Source organism: Myotis davidii, unplaced genomic scaffold (genome assembly GCF_000327345.1).
Source record: "Myotis davidii unplaced genomic scaffold, ASM32734v1 scaffold555, whole genome shotgun sequence".
Taxonomy (NCBI): Eukaryota; Metazoa; Chordata; class Mammalia; order Chiroptera; family Vespertilionidae; genus Myotis; species Myotis davidii.
Genome location: NW_006286315.1, coordinates 1,280,064 through 1,297,400, shown reverse-complemented (window position 1 = coordinate 1,297,400; position 17,337 = coordinate 1,280,064). Strand labels below are relative to the sequence as shown.

Sequence of the window (17,337 nt, the reverse complement as noted above, 5' to 3'; positions counted from 1 at the left end):
ACACCTGACCCCCCACCCCAACCCCCCATCTGTGTATGGAAGGACCATCCCTCCCCACCTTGAGCTTCTTAAATCTAAGGTATCAGAAAAAGGCTTTTTGAAAGTAACTTAAGGCCCGGGAGGAGACATTAAGATACAGTGAAATGTTGGCAGGATTACTTACAGGTTAGATGTCTGGCAGTTCTTTAGATCTTCCCACTCCACTGAGGGCCAGACCATCATAGTGCCCCCACCCCCATCTTCCTGCCTTTCATCTCATGTGTGCATTTTTTTAAGTAAAATTCACATAACATAAAATTAACCATTTAAGGGAAACAATTCGGTGGCATTAAGTTCATTCACAAGGTTGTGCAAGCATCATCTCCATCTGGTTCCAGAACATTTCATACCCCAACAGGAAACCCCATGCCCATGAGGCAATCATTCCCTCTTCTCCCCTCTTCTCCAGCCCCTAGCAACTGCTAATCTGCCTTCTGTTGCTGTGATGTGTCTGTGCTGGACGTTTCATAGAAGGGTGATTATACAATAGGTGGTCTTTTGGGTTTGGCTCCATCCACGTTTGAACCCAAGAACCACTATGACTGGCCATTCAGAATCCAGACCAAAGGCCGCTGCAGAAGAGGACGGGAATGTGCACTAGAAGAGGCCATGAGAGCGAAGATGGAGGGGTGAAGAGGAGAGGGGAGGTCCAGTAGGCAGCCAAGCAGGGCACAGGCAAGAGTTACGGGGCACCAAGCTCCTTCCTGTGCGGGACACCAATTGTTCCTTCTGCCTGAACAGCTATGTCCTGACAATTCCTGCCTCAAATGTCCCTTCTCAGAGAGTCCTTTAGACACCCACCCCACAGGGACCTCTCCCTGGTCATTCTTCCCCCCATTCCTGTGTTCATCTTATTTACTCATTGACTTATGACTTATTCATTTACATTTCACCATCCCTCATGGAGTAAAAACTCTAAGGGAGCAGTAACTTTATTTTGGTTACACTGAGTTTCCCCAGCGGCTTCTGAAACACACCTGACACTGAAGGCTTAGCAATGACCTGGGCCATGTGGCAGCAGGAGGTGCCACACGGATCCCCTTGAAGAAAGAACTTGGTGGTCAGCTGCAGGAAGCACAGGGGTAAAAAGCCTCCACCTGTTAGCAGCTCAGGGTCTGTTAGTACCCGGGGTCTGTTAGCATCTTGGGACTGTCAGCAGCTCACAGTTTGTTAGTTCCTGGGGTCTGTTAGCAGCTGGGAGTCTGTTAGCACTTCCAACCAATGACGGGAGCACAGGGCCTGGCCATCTGCTGGGCTGTCTGCTCAGAAGCTCCCCAGTGGGCTGGCCTGGACCTCATCAAGTCTGTGCACTGTCTGAGGGTCTCTTCCTGCTCCCTTCCTTTCCTTCTTCCTCTGTTAATGCCCTTTCCTCCCAAGCCTCTTGTATTCCTTGAGCCTACAACCTCAAGGACCCAATTGGCACCACCTTCATTGCCCATGAGCCCCTGGGATCCATAGCTTGGGTCATGTCCCTCGAACCTGAGTTAAGAACCACCACCCGGGTGCTTGATGGGTTCTGCCCAAGAGCCAATGCCTGGCTGAGGGGCGCTCCCTGGCTCCCACTCTGATTCCCAGTTGGCACCTGTATCCCTCCCCAAGTCAGAGATGGGACCTGCCAACCAGCCGACCAGCAAGACTGTCCAATTGCTTCCTTTCAAGGTAAGGGGTGTGGACCCAGGGTACAGGTTCCAAATGGAGACACAGCGAGGCCAGGGAGCCCAGCTGCTGACCCAGCACTGTCCTTGACGCCCCCCACAACCTTGGACTCCACATGTCCAGACCCGAACTCTCCACCTGACCCCAACATCCGCTCCTGCTGGGCTCTTCTCTGAGCTTTCCCACCTCTGCCTGAGCCAGGAGACTTCCCGACGGGAGGAATACTGGGCCCTGGCAAATAGGAAAGGTTCTCCAGGGCTTCCAGGCTGAGCACACCGTGTGGGCAGAGGCCAGAGGCAAGAACAGCTTGGCTCATTGAGAGAGCGAGCGAGAGAACAGTTCCACGAGGTTGGACAGATAAGGCAAGGGGGCCAAGGGACCCTGAAGATCACCCAAGGAGTCTGGACTCTGAGGACAGTGCCCTCCTAGATGCCCATGTCCTAATCCCCCGCATCTATGAATACACCACCTTATGTGGCAATGGGGACTTTACAGATGTGACTCAATTAAGAAATTTTGAGACAGGGAGATGGTCCTAGACTACAGAGTCCTTATGAGGGAGGCTGGAGGGTCAGAGTCAGAGGAGGAGATGTGAAAATGGAAGCTAAAGTCAGAGTGATGTCCTCTGAAGATGGAAGAAGGGGCCACAAGCCAAGGAATGAGGAGGCCTCTAGAAGGTAGAACCAGCAAGGAAACAGATTCTTCCCCAGAGCCTCAGAAGGAACCAGCCCTGCTGACAACTCGATTTTAGCACAGAAGACTCGTTCCAGATTTCTGACCTCAAGAACTAAAACAAAATGTTGTTTTAAGCCACTCAGTTTATGATAATTCATTAAAGTAGTCCCTCTGAACTGGGGAGGGGCCTGGCCAGGGGTGTGTTTTAGGCAGTTCACCCAGAGATGGTGGGGAAGGTGAAGGCTGGAGACAAGTCTCCTACTTCCTCAGTTCTACCTTCTGCCTCTGTGCCCCTGCCATAGCTTCTTACCTGAGCCTGCCCATGCTTAGCCCTCCATGGAGATTCTCTGAAAGTCCAGCCTCCTGACTACCAGCCTCAGCATGCCCACCGCCCTCCTGCTGGGAGCAGCACTCCCTGGAGATCGGGTGTTCCTCTGACCTGAGATCCTGACCACAGTACAGGCAGCTGCAGGCCACAGGCTGGCTGGATACCCCTCGTGGGGCTGACAAAGGCTGAGTGCACAGCAGGATACAGTGGAAATTGTTGGGATGAAGAGATGAATGCATCTGTGACCAGGCTGGACCAGGGAGGGACTCACACCAACTAGTTGAGGTTTAATAATAATTGTTTTGGATTAAATGTTCTTTTGAGTAAATGAGTGCTAAGAACACACTGATCAAAAGACCTGGCCACAGGTATGCTTCTAATTGATTTTGTTGTTGTTGTTAATCCTTACCCAAGGATATATATATTTTTAAATATATTATTGTTTTCAGAGGAAGGGAGAGGGGGAGAGAGATAGAGACATCAATGATGATAGAGAATCATTGATTGGCTGCCTCCTGCATGCCCCCTACTGGGGATCAAGCCCACAACCCAGGCATGTGCTCTTGACCGCAATCGAACCTGGGACCTTTCAGTCCAAAGGCCGATGCTCTATCTATCCATTGAGCCAAACCAGCTAGGGCCCAAGGATATTTTTTCCATTGAATTTTAGAGAGAGTAGAAGGATGGTAAGGAGAGGGAGAGAAAGAAACATCTGAATGACCCCTGACTGAGGCCAGGGATCGAACCTGCAACCCAGGTATGTGCCTTGACTGGGAATTGAACCTGTGACCCTTAGGAGCACAGGTCGATGCTCTAACTACCTGGGCACACCTCCAGGGTGATCCTAATTATTCTTTAATGTTAGACTTTGTTGCCTTTAAGCCGGATAAAGCAGTTGAGGTATCAGGATTCCATCTGCTTTGCTGCTTATGGGTCTTGAGAATGAATGAGCCATACCCTTCATCTGGAGGGAGAGGAGTGTTGTCTGGTGAGTGAGTGGGGTTGAGGGCCAAGTGTGTAAGGTTATCCTGGTCCCTCCACCAAGGCTGCCTTTACCCGCAATGCCTGCCCAGTTGTATATTAGCCACCATTGTTATTATCCTGCCTGTTGATCCCTGAAGCCCAGCCTGAGTCCCCTCCCAACAGCATCCTCTGCCAGGCACCTGGAAAAGAGCTGTTAATCTTGCAGGCTACATCCTTGCTCCATGAGGGACATCATAGGATTTAAGATGGTAGCCTGCCCTCGTGAACCAGAGGAAGGGCCTTTAATAGGTTGAGTGGTGGCCCTCAAAAGACCTGTGAATGTAACCTTATTTGGAGAAAAAGTCTTTGCGGATGTAATTAAGTGAAGGATCTTGAGATGAGAGCATCCTAGGTTAAGCTGGGCTTTAAATCCAATGACATGTGTCCTTAAAAGAAACAGAAGAGGAGAATAACAGAGAGAAGGCCACGCAAAGATGGAGGCAGGGACTGGGGAGATGCGGTCACAAGCCCAGTAAGAGAAGGCACTCCTTGGGTATTGCTGGCCTAGTGCTGAAGCTAAATGGTGGAGTCCCTGGGAGAAGCCAGTTGGAGCCAGGGCCTCAATACTGCAGCAACCAGAGCATTGGTTCCACAAGTGTGACAGATTCTCCCCCAGCCCAAGCCTAGCCCATCCTTGACATTAGAACACTGGCCTCCAGAGTCTGTCCACATCCTCTTCACCACACTCCAATCTCTGCACCTCAGGTGGACTCACCTTTCTGAGCGCCTGACTATGCCTGGCTTCCCCAGGGCCTTTGCACCTGCTATTTCTTCCACCTGGACTGCTCTCCTCCCACTTGACCCCTTCATCCAGTAAAACCCTAGTCTCTCTTCACAGGCCTCAGGACAGCATCCAGTCCCTCTCCCTGGACCAGTGTGCCTTCTTACAATTCTCCCATCACCAGCCCAGCATCCCATCTTTGGATGGGCCATCAGCATCCTTCCCCAAACCTGCACACTTTGTCACAACTGTCCTAGGACCAGGGCCATCCCTTCAGGCCAGCTGTTCTTCCTCACCTTTGCTTATCTGCTTATGGTCTGCTTCTCCTACTCATGTGGAGACTCCAGGGCACAACCATCTATTTTGTTCCCCTGTGTCTCCCTGGCACCTGGCTTAGTGCCTGGCATACAGTAGGACCCCATTTTTGTAAGTGGCTGTGTGAGGACGCCCCAGTCAGGAATTGTGCCAGCCTTGGACCCTGCCTGCATTTGCTCATGCTGACCAGCAAAGCCAGGATACCGGGCAGGGGTGCCCCGGAAGGCCTGACGCCCCTCACCAGCCAGCCCCTTCTCCGCGCTGGTCAGTGGCTGTGCGCCTTCCTGGTTCTCCATTCGGCCCTTGTACAGGATCCCATCCACTCCCAGGATGTCCACCTCGGCCTGTTGGAGGGCCCGGGCCCCAGGTAAGGGAGTGTCTTTGAGCCTCTAGTATACACAGAGGCCCAGCAGAGCACGGCTCCCCAGGGGTCACCCACCACCCGGGCTACGACCTGACTCACGGTATCATAGTCCAAAATATCAGGGTCCCCATAGGGATAGAGTGTTGTCAAGTTATATGACTTGAGCTTGAGGTTTGCATCATTCCCAGGGCCGTCGTGCCAGTCCTGGTCTCCAAGGTTCTGGAGCTGCTGCTGCTCCCTGGGGCAGAGCAGGAGGGTCAGCAGCCACCTAGGGACCCCTCTGCCCCCAAGGAGCCTAAGGACAGGCCCTGAAGGCCTGGCCAGTAGCAAGAGAAGACTGGAATTTCTTCCAGCTGATTCTGGGTGGTGCAGCCAGGCAGGCCTGAGGCCTGGTGGGTAAATAAAGACAGGCACAGAGGGGACAGAGAAAAAAAATCGAGCCCTACATTCCTCCAGATCTCAGCCACTCTTAGAGGCCTGATCTGACCTGCCAAGTGCATGCTCTTAGCCTCTTGCTTTCCAGAAGGAATCAGGCAAGAGAACTGAGGGCAGGGGCACAGGCTCCCAGGTGTGGCTCTGGTTATTGTTTAGCTGTTATTCCTCACCTGGGGGTGGGGGCGGGGGCGGGGGAGCACCAGGAAGCTGGATGTCCGGAGGGCGAGGGATGGGGCTGGGATGCAGGGAGCCAGCTGGGTCTGGTGAAAACCCTCAGGTTTAGGTGCCAGCTCTGCCACTCACTACCTGTGACCTTTGGGCAGGTTGCTTAAGTTCTCTGAGCCTCAATTTCTTCAACTATGAAATGGGATGATAACAGAATACACCTCCAAGGGCAGGTATAAGGGCTTAATGGGCTTAGGTATGTCTCTGTGCAGTGTCTGCGCAGCCATAACAAGCCTCATTGTCATTCACATCCTCTAGTGGGAAGTAGGCATATTCACCCTAGTTCATAGGGGATTATGAGATTCAAATGAGAAACCCTTTCCCAGCTCGTAATAGATGCCCAATAAATATGTCCATTCCTTTCCTGTGTGATCAGCTCACGTGCCTGTCTGTTGCCCTAGCCACTGTCCTGAGCGTTTCCCTTGCAGATGGCCGGCGATGCCTTGGGATAGTCTTTGGATCTTGGGACTACAGTTTAGGTTTCTGCAGGGATCCTGGGTCCTGAGTGACCTCCGTGGGGCAGACCCCCAGTCTACTCACCTCATCTGTTGCCGCTGCAGGTACTCGTAGCTGTTGGCACTAGATGGCCGAAGCGTGGACAGCAGGTGGGCTTTGCGGATGGTGATGAGATGTCTGTTGGAGAACAAGAGCTCGGTGGAAGGCATATGTGGCCAGCAGAGGGCACTGAGTTCCCACCTCCTCCCGGAAGCCACCCTCAAATTTGGCCTGAAATGAGGCTGCCTTACAAGGGCTCTGGGGAACCCTGAAAATCTTTCTAAGCCATAAAAAATCAATTGTTCCAATTATAAAAGTAAAAACCAAACAGACTGGAGGTTGCCAGAGCCTAGGGGGCGGGGGGAGGAGAATGGGAGTGACAAGTGAATGGGTAAGGGGTTTCCTTCTGGGGTGATGAAAACATTCTGGAACTAAAGGTGGTGGCTGCACAACAGTGTCAATATTCAAACTGCCACTGAACTGTTCGCTCTAAAAGGGTTAATTTATGTTATGTGTATTCAACCTCAATAAAAGTAAAAATAAAGTAAAACAGCCTTGGCCAGTGTTCCCAGTGGTTAGAGTGTTGGCCTGAGCATCACAGCTTCTCGGTGTGGTTCTGGGTCAAGGACACGTACCTGGGTTGCATGTTCAATGCCCGACCCTGGTCGGTGTGTATGTGGGAGGCAACCAATAGCTGTATCTCTCTCACATCAATGTTGTTCTTTTTCTCCCCCCTCCTCTCATCCCCCTCCTTCCCTTCCACTCGCTCTAAAAATTAATGGAAAAAATATCCTCCTATGAGGATTAACAAACAAAAAAAAAAAATTAAAAAAATAGTCCTAGCCAGTGTGGTTCAGTCGATAGAGTGTTGGCCCACAGATTGAAGAATCCTAGGTTCAATTCCAGTCAAGGGCATGTACCTGGGTTGCAGGCTTGATCCATGGCCCATGCTGGGGCATGTGTTGGAGGATTAACAAAAAATAAATAAAAAGAATACTATAATTAGATACCCGTTGTTTGAAAGAAAAATTCTGGATAAAGCTCCACAGCCCCCTCCATGAACTTGGACTGGGTGTTGATGAGCTTCAAGGGTCACCAGGACCTGACTAACATGGGGAGATCATGTAGTGCCAATGGGTATTATTTGGTGGCTCCTCAAAAAGTTAACCATAGAGTTACCATATAACCCAGCACTTCCACTCCCAGGTTTACATCCAAAAGAATTGGAAACAGGTGTTCAAACAAATACATGTTTTCATAAAGGCTAAAAGGTGGAAACAACCCATATGTCCATCAATGTATAAATGGATCAACAATATGTGTTCTATCCATACAATGGGTTGTTATTCAGTCACAAAAAGGAATGAAGTGCTGACACATGCTACAATATGGATGGACCTCAAAAACAATGCTCGGTGGAAGAAGCCAAACACGAGAGACAACATGTTGTATGATTCCATTTCTATGAAGTGTCCAGAACAGGCAAACCCACAGACAGAAGTAAATTCAAGGTTGTCAGGGACTATGGGGAGGGGGCAATGGGAGTGACTGCTTAATAGATCTGGGGTTTCCTTTTGGGACAATAAAAATATTTTGGGATTAAAAGTGGTGGTTGCATATTATGGTAAATCAACTAAATGCCACTGAATCACTCACTTTAAAATGGTTAACTTTATGTTATGTGAATTTCACCTCAATAAATAACTAGACCATAAAAATACATGCAAAAAAGTCCCACAAAGTTTTGCTTTTCCCTATAGTTTTCTTCCATTATTTTTCTTTTGGAGTTGACCCAGTCCCTGGATCAGTGGGCACCAGACAGGGCTGATGAAGAAAGGAAGGGATGATGGTGGCCTGCCCAGGGACAGGGAGCAAATGAAATGATGTCTACAAAACATGTATGTGGATGTGCATATAAAGGATGTTTCTAGAACACCGCAGGCCCATAGAGTGTGTATGTGTGTCTTTCTGTTTGTCCAGAAGAGAGAGGGCGGGCAAAGATGCCCCCTGGTGACTATACTCACGGGCCAGTCATCATCTCCACCGGCCGGTCACAGGAAATGCATTTCACCTGCTCAAACAGTTTCCTGGAAGACATCCATTCATCAGCTGAGGCACCCCAGTCAGGCCTGCGCGCTGCCCCTTTCCCAGGCAGTGTTTGGGGAGACTGCAGGTCTGTCTATGCCTCAGGGCCAGGACTAACCCTCATATCCTACACCCACTGGCCTGGCCCTGCTCAGTTTGGCGTTGCTGGCTCCTGCTGACCCCCATTTGTGGCCTCCTGGGGCAGAAGGGGGGATAAAAGTGTGTGTCGTGCATCTTCCTGCCCTAAACATAATGGGGGTCTTTAAAACCAGAGACCTTCTGGAAAGCTAACCATCACAGTAGACATTTGGGGCATGAGGGGTGATCTGAGGACAGGAAGCCTCATGGTCTGGGTGTGCTGTCTCGATGGGGGTAGGGGACCTGGCTCTGTTCCCAGATCCACCCAGGCTCCCCTTGAATGTCTCCTTCCCTCTCTGAACTCCTCATTTATGGCAAAAGGGCTTTGGAGCAGATGTGCTCCTGAGTCCCTCCGCCAGCCAAGGCCAGAGCTGCCACCTCTGAGTGCCTGGGTGCTCTCAGGCCTCATCCCAACCCCTTTCCACACCCAGCTGGGAAGTACCGCCCCCTCTCCCCACGTCCACAGGTCTGAAATTCTTGCTTCTAGAATCCCCTGGGATCCCCCTCTCATTCCCTCCCCAGACAGAGGGTCCCCCAGCCTTCACAAGCTCCACCCCTCCCCAGGAAGGGCTCACTTCCTAAAGCCCGCGGCACTGTCAGGGTCGAATCGGAGGCCTTCAATGAGCAGCTTCTTGACTATATGCCAGACCTCATTTATGTCTTTCTTTAGACTGTCCAAATCCTTGCTGTTCAGCTGGAACAACCAAAGGGGGGGAGGGGTGGGGGGAGAAGAGTGTTTAGTCAATTCACATGCTGCTTCACGCCAGAAAAGGATTTGCAGTAACCTGCAAAGTGACATCGAGCCTAACAAGATTAAACAGAAAAAAGTGAGGTGGTTAAGGAGAGGGACCTGACAAAGCTTGGGTTAAGGTTCATACTCCCAATGCACGCTAATGCTAGAGGGGAGCTGCCAAGTGAACTTCCCAGCAGCCACGGCAAAGAAACACCATCAGTTCCTGCCTCCAAATGATAAAACCAACCCTATGCTCAACTACAGGCCTGCAGGCCCGAGAAACATTCCTCCCAATGGTCCCCAGACAACTAATATTCACACATTCAACACATTTACTGAGTGCAAAGTACTATTATACATTCAATGGCTTTGGATATATTCACAGAGTTGTGCAATCATCATCACAACAATTTTAGAACATTTTCATCACTCCCAAAGAAACCTCATACCCATTAGCAGTCACCCCTCACTTCCCCCCAGATCTCTCGGGGTAGGTAACCACTAACCTACTTTCTGTCTCTATAGATTCGCCTATTTCGAACATTTCACATAAATGGAATCACACAACCTGTGGCCTTTTTGTCTGGCTTCTTTCCCTGAGCATATTGTTTTCAAGGCTTATTCAGGTTGTAGCATTCCTTTTTATGGCTGAATAACATTTAATTTTATGGCTAAACTATATATTGTTTATCCATTCACCCACTGATGGACTTTTGTGTTGTTTTCACTTTTTAGCAACTATAATGCTGCTATAAACATTCTTGTACAAGTTTGTACATAGACATAAGTTTTCATTTCTTTTGGGTAGATACGTAGGAGTGGAAATGCTGACTGGTATGGTAATTCTATGTCTAACTTTTTAAAAGACTGCCAGATTGTTTTCCACATGGGACTTCTGAATTTTTACAGGGTTCCTTCCAGTACCCAGATTCTGGTCTCTAAACACCAATGCCCACTAAAAGGAACCAGGACTCCATAGGAGATATAGCTGACTCAGGTCACAGGAAGGGAATGTTGATAATAAGCCTGTGAACTCTTGTCATTTAAGAAAACAAGACAGTTATCTGATGACAGAAGGTTAAGTCAAAGGACTCAGAAGCTAGCCCACAGGCCAAAGATGAGGCCATGTGAGTGACAAAATAAATAGTAACTTAATTGACTGAGTGAATTAAATAATAAAAATTCATGATTCACAGTTACACTCACAAAGAAGAAATAAAAAAAAGAAAAATAGAAACTCTCAATTGCCACCATGTTTTGGATGTGGGCATTTCCATCAATATATTGTCCTGAAAAGTGATCACTAAAGGAAACAATTCATCATTTTTCTGTCTTTCCTGAAAGAACCATATTTCAGGGTAATCAGCTCAAGTTGATGAAGGAAAGCTATTCACAGATTTCTAGCTGATAAATGCAGAAGCTACATCTGTCTTGCTCCCTTGGGTCACTCATTCTAGGGGAAGTCAACTGCAATGGCGTGAGGCCACTTGAGCAGCCCTAAGAAGGAGTTCATGTCGTGAGGAAGTGTGGAGTCTTGCCCACAGCCATGTGAGGGGGCCATCTTGGAAACGGCTCCGCTGGCCCCAGTCAAACCTTCAGAGGACAGCATCTTCATGGGAGAACCGGAGCCATCCAGCTAAGCAGCTCCCAAATTCTTGACCTTCAGAAACTGAATGTTCGTTGGTTTAAACTGCTACAGTACAGGGCGATTTGTTCCGTCACACGTGATGGCTGACACAGGGAAACTCGCCTTGCTGCCCACGTCCTTGCTGAGCTGCTCCACCATCTTCTTCCAGTCATCCTCCTGGGACATGACCCTCAGTAGTATGCCCTGAACCATCTCGTTCAGCTCCATCTCCACCCTCTCCAGGTCAACACGGCTGGCCTTGGCTGCCAGGATGCTCTTGTCAGCTTTCTAGAGAGAGAAGGGACTCAGACAGGCAGAGCTGCTGGGGTGGGAGCCAGGAGAAGCTGGGGGAGATCAGATCATTTTGGTTATTTTTTTTTTCAAGTTTGGGACCCTGGATATGTAGCCTCGGCTTAAATTCAATCCTGGGGTCTATGCTGGCTCAAAGACAATCATCAGATCTAAGCTAAGGTTTTCCTATGACAGAGTGGGTGAGTGATTTTTAAGTTCATATAACAAATTGTCACTAACCTGAAGCACTGAAAATAGGAGTTGATGGGACAACTTTTGAGAAGTGTCCCCAGCCTTTCCATGTGAATAAAGGTGGAGGGAGACTCTGAAGTCACCCTGCCAGGTTTTGTCTTGGCTCGATGATTCCATTTCCCTGGGTGGGAGAGCTGGGGCTCAGGATGAGGGAGCCGGAGGGGGAGAGGAATCTGCTCACTCACCTCTTTTAACTCCTGCTCCATCTCACTTTTGTCTGCCTTGATCATGTCTAGGTTTTTTATTTGAGACTCTAGAATCTAAGAAAAGAAGCAAAGGGCATGTCAGCCATCCCTGGAATCCCTGAGGATAATATCCACCTCTCACCTCTACCCTTGCTGTGGTGCTAAGAAGGGACCATGAGACCAGGTGGACAGCAGGTAAGGTGGGCACACGGGAAGGCCTGGGCTCCTGGGTGCCTGGTGCCCAGATTAGAAGGGAAGAAATGTGAGACTTGGGAAAAGTTGTCCTCTTGGAGGCAGACATGGCAACTTTGTTGCACAGGGAGGCAGACCTAAGGCAGGAAAACATAAACCAATGCTTTGGCTGCTTAGATGTTTAGGACAAGTTCCTCTCTTCTGATCTGTAATGAGGTCCCAGTAAGAACTGCAGTCTATTCATCAGCCAAGCACTTACATATCACATACTGTACCCCATTGTCAAAGGAAAACTCTTCTTTCCCTTTCCCATGACTCTACTCTCTCCATTACTTCTGCCCTCTCCCCACATACTGAACTCTCCTATGAGGCAGCAGCACTGACCTGGTTGGGAAGAGCCTCACGCCCACTGGGCCATGTCCCCAGAAGCTGAGGTCACTTTTCCTCCAAAGCAGAAAATAGGCTTCTACTTCTTCCTTCCTATCTTGTCTTCCTCTCACCCTTAGCAACAGAACCTCCAACTTTTAGCTGGCATCTAACCTCCCAGAATCATGACTACATTTCATAGCCCCCCTTACAGCTCGGTGTGACCACTGGGGTAAAAATAGAAGTGGAGAGATGTCTTATTCACTGCTGGCTTAAATGCAGAATTAATGTCTAGAGCACCAGCAGCCACCTTGGAGCTTGAGGTGACCTTGTGAATGGAAGTCACACACCATGGAATTCTAGACCAGCTCTAGACCAATCATTTCTGACTTTCTTGTTTTTCTGTTGCCTTGTTTCAGTCAGTTATCTGGGAGTTCATGTTATTTGCAGTTGAACTGAATTCTAATTAATGCAAAGCTCCATCACATCCACTTGCAAAGGGAAGTAATGTTTTCCAGAGAGTCAAAAAAAAAAAAAAAAAAGAGTTCTGTTCTCACTTATTTTCCTGCTGTATCTTGATTGGGTGGTAGTGATATGGGTGTGTAATAGGCATAAATTAATTCACCTCTTATACTTAAAACTTGGGCATTTTACTGTGCATAAATTATACTTTGATTAAAATCATCAATATCACTGTTTACTACCAAATACAGAAGAGCCTAGATGGTGTCTGTCTTGTTGACTGCTGCATCACCAGTCCTTGGAAGGGTGCCTGGTGCAGAGTGAAGGCTCAGTAAGATTGGCTGAATGACTCAATGAATAAATAACATCACCTGTCATGTTCATAACACTTTCTCGCAGACATCCAGGTAAAGCAGTAACACCTATCCCAGATGTGTCTGCATGCCCTAATTTCTCTACTGGAAGGGCTCAACAGGGGCTGCTGATCTCTTGCACATGTTCATGTAGGACATATTTAATGAAATATGTGTTGTATACTAAGCCCTGCTCTTCCAGGTCCTTCAAGGGTTAACTTTTATAAGCAATTAATTTTTTCTTGTTGGCACACAGGACAAGAAGGTAGTCAAGGCAAAGACTGCCTTGCTCCATCTGGTGCTGTTTGGTTGGGCCTCATCCTCTGGAGTTTCTCTCAATGAGCAATGACTACTTGAAGACAGATACTATGACCCTTCCTCCCCTCGTGCAGGGCAGGGCATAGGGCTGGGTACACATCAGACATGTTGAATGAACTGGCTCATCTCCATTGAGGAAGGGCATCGATATATTCTTAGGACATGGCAATCTGGCCTCTTTGAAGCAGTGACAAAAAGAGGGCCCAGCGTTGTCAGGAGCTGATGTTACTGATCTGGGTATTCACAAGGTCTGATCCTATTACCCTAGTCTCCTCTGTCCACACACAGTCCAGAACCTATCCCTCCCACCTGCACTTAAGCGGGGAACTGGCTCCCCGTGTATGATTTCTTTTTCTGAGTTGCCCTGTGTGGGTCCTCTCCCTTTTGCCCCCTGCATCCTAACGCATCCCACCAATAGCCCCGACTGGTAATCAGAAGCTTGCATGGAAACCACCCCAGCTGGTTGTGTTTGGAATATTTTCTCTTTCGACTTTGGGAATGACTTCTCCAAATGTCTGGGACCAGTCACACACTGGACTGGTCCTGAGGTCCAGCTCAGCAGTCAGAACCCATCAGGCTCATGGAGAATGTGTCTGGTGGAGTGAGCCCCTGGTAAGGGTTCTGTATCATTTCCGTACTTTCCATGGCAGCAACTCACTGTTCCAGAAAGGCCTCTTGGCACTGTTCGGTCAGAAAGAAGCTTGCTTAGGGGGAAAGTTATGAATGTAACGGTGCAAGAAATCCTCTGAATCATTTGATTCTTTCAGCACATTTTGAGCCTTCACTCTATGCCAGGCATCCTTCTAGAGGTGGGTGACCCAGTGGTTAACAAGAGGGACACTGTTGCCCTAGCTGGTTTGGCTGAGTGGATAGAGTGTCAGCCTGTGACTGAAGGGTCCCGGGTTTGATTCCAGTTAAGGCACATGCCAGGGTTGCAGGCTCGGTCCTCAGTAGGGCGTGTGCAGGAAGCAGCTGATCAATGATTCTCTCTCATCATTGATGTTTCTATCTCTCCCTCTCCCTTCTCTGAAATCAATAAAAATATATTTTTTAAAAAAGAGAGGGACACTGTCTAGGCCAGTGGTCGGCAAACTCATCAGTCAACAGAGCCAAATATCAACAGTACTTCTTCAAAATAGACTCGCCCAGGCCAAAAACCGACTTCTGCGCATGGGCCACGAAGTTTCAATCGCACTGTACGTGCGCACCTGCACGTGGTATTTTGTGGAAGAGCCACACTCAAGGGGCCAAAGAGCCGCATGTGGCTCTCAAGCCGCAGTTTGCCGACCACGGGGCTAGGCCCTTCTGTTATTTCTAGAGGCCCAATGCACGAAATTCGTCCAAGGGCCTTGGCCCCACCCCCTGCCACTGTGGGCTCCCCCCTTCCCCACCCACAGCCAGGGGCCTCTGCTGCCTCTACCGTGGTCCCCACCCACTGTGGCTTTGTCTGGAAGGAAGGATGTCTGGTCTAATTAGCATATTACACTTTTATTATTATAGATGTGTGTGTGCTTGTGGGAGAGGGCGGGATTTGTTTCTAATTGAAGTATAATTTACACACAGGAAAATGCCAGTAAAATGTCCACTGGTTCCCCTGCCTTAGGTACATCTGTGAAACTGTGGAGAAGGTCTAAATATCCCCATAATTATCCCCTTAGCTGGCCGTCTGGGACCACCCAGACCTCCGAACCTTAAACTCCTCCAGGCGATTATAGATCTTTTCCACTGCCCTGTCCAGAACGATGTAATGATCCTTCATCGCCGCTATTTGGTGGCCCCAAACTTTCTCAAGTTCCTCCTCCTAAAAGGGAGAGACACAGGAATTCAAGGCCTCTGCTCCTGAGGCCACCATGGGTGATGGGGCTTGAAGAGTGTTCCAGACCAGTGTAACTCCAACCTGCCATCTGCCGCCCACCCCTCTCCCTGCAAACCTACCATCTTTCCCTCCCCGCAACTTGCCATCTTAACAACTCTGGGACACTTACCCACAGCCTGGGACCCTGCACCAGCTGGAGCAGTATGAGGGGCTGCAGCTGCCTTCTCAGCCCCAAGCTGCCCCAGGCCTCCTTTCAGCTAGAGGACAAATGCTCCATCTGGTTCTGGGTCATATGCCATCAGCTGGCAGATGGGTCATCTTAATAAAAGCTCTTTCTGCCCAGGACACTGACCTGTAACCTGGATTTCTGGAGGTTGCCAATCTTTTCTTGCAGTATGTCCAGTGTCATCCCAAACTTGGAAGAGCTTCCCCTATGAGCTGAAAGCAAAGGAGGGGTGACCGTTGGGAGCAGGGATCGAGAAAGAGGCTTTGTTTAGACTTCCACCTGCTTCTGTTATGAAATGTCTGAGGCGGTGCTGTCCAACAGAGCAATAATGTGCTGTGAGGTGGGGGCCTTTGAGGTCATTTAAAATTTTCTAGTAGTCACATTTTTTTTCTATTTTTTTTTGATAGCAGTCACATTTAAAAAATCTAAAAAGATGCAAGTGACATAAATAGTTTTTTTATTTGTTTTGTGTGTGCATTGTGCATTAATTTCTTTTTGTTTATTTATTTTTAAATAATGTTTTGGTTTGTGGTTTTTTTGTTTTGTTTTTACATTTTTATTGATTTCAGAGAGGAAAGGAGAGGAAGAGAGAGAGAAATATCAATGATGAGAGAGAATAATTGATCGGCTGCCTCCTGCTCACCCCACACTGGGGATAAAGCCCACCACCTGGGCATGTGCCCTGTCCAGGAATCGAAGTGATCTCCTGGTTCACAGGTCAATGCTCAACCACTGAGCCATGCCGGCTAGGCAATGTGTGCATTAATTTTAATAAAATATTTTATTTAACCCAATATATCTAAATAGTATCATTTAAGTATGTAATAAAAATTACTAATGAGATATTTTGCATTCTTGTTTCTGTACTAAGCTTTCAGTGTCCACTGTGCACTTGACACTTAGAGCACATCTGAACTTGAACTCGCCCCATTCCAAGTGTCCCCAGGTTATCATATCAGAGCAGGCCTAGGGAAAACTCTCTGGAATTTACTCCCCTCCCCAAATGACCCTGAGCAAAACTATGAAATACCTTATTGAGAAGTATGTTATTCACCACAAAATAAAAAGAAAGATTTAACAAAAGAGGAGGGGGTTAATAAAAAAATTGATACGCTGTTTCCAGTTCCAGATGAGAGGTCAAAAACGAATGTACAGGACAGAACTATGAATGTATGAAAGTTACTGCCAAGACATGTTTATAACCTAACTATAGTTTCCTTAAAATAACAGCTGGCCAGAGGTAGCATTTGGGCTACGATGGCTTTACATTTAAAATTAAATTCAGAACCTTAGCCATGCCCCAGTGTTCACTGATATCAATGTGGTTCTTTGTAACTATGTGAGGTTCTACTTTTTCTTTTTAAGATTTGTGAACAGGACTGTGCATTGGGGTGGTGCCACACATGGGTTGGACTTAGATTAATTCAACTATTGTACTTGGCAGAGAGCAAAACAACAAGGTAATGATTTACAGAGGGCGGGGAAATGGGTGTCAGGGGAGGTCCCCAGGCCAGCAGCGTTTCCCCAGGAAGGTGAGAAATGCACATGATTGTGCTCCCCTCAGTCGCCTTCGCCTTCGTCAGAAACTCTGGGGTGGGCCCCACAGTCTGTGCTTCACCACGCCCCCTCAGGGGGTGTTGAGGTGAGCTCAAGGGTGAGAACTGCTAGAGTAGGCCACTGTGCCCCTCTGTCATCACTGAGCATATGCCCATCATGGGCATGAAATGGGAGCATACATGTACTAGTCCCACTGACACCTAGAATGTGACTGTGGTGTTTCAGGATCCATATGTGTACCAGGCAGTTGTTCTTAATCCCAAATTGACTGCTTCATCTTGGGGCTGTTCAGTGTTGCTGGACACTCTGGGGATCTGGACTTACCAAAACACTGTGTCTTATGGGCTGTTGAAAGGGAGATTTTCAAGACTAATTTTGACATGCAATTTTCCTCTTTAACACGTTACGCGCCCAGCCTGTTTTGTCTTCCGGACGGAAAGTATAGTGTCAGTCACTGTTG

At 48.4% G+C, this 17,337-nt stretch overlaps 1 protein-coding gene across 1 annotated transcript in view; it reads right to left on the bottom strand.

Annotated features, from left to right (window-relative positions):
• The window catches only part of LOC102774834 (chromosome unknown open reading frame, human C16orf96), a 44,295-nt gene that overhangs the window by 1,355 nt on the left and 25,603 nt on the right, over positions 1-17,337 (bottom strand). Inside the window, exons 7-15 of the mRNA XM_015560136.1 lie at positions 15,447-15,532; positions 14,969-15,079; positions 11,588-11,662; positions 10,983-11,147; positions 9,075-9,193; positions 8,301-8,363; positions 6,322-6,414; positions 5,221-5,359; positions 4,999-5,101 (exon numbers count right to left, since the gene is read on the bottom strand). Coding sequence (XP_015415622.1) covers positions 4,999-5,101; positions 5,221-5,359; positions 6,322-6,414; positions 8,301-8,363; positions 9,075-9,193; positions 10,983-11,147; positions 11,588-11,662; positions 14,969-15,079; positions 15,447-15,532 — 954 coding nt within the window. The remainder of the gene's footprint in view (positions 1-4,998; positions 5,102-5,220; positions 5,360-6,321; positions 6,415-8,300; positions 8,364-9,074; positions 9,194-10,982; positions 11,148-11,587; positions 11,663-14,968; positions 15,080-15,446; positions 15,533-17,337) is intronic.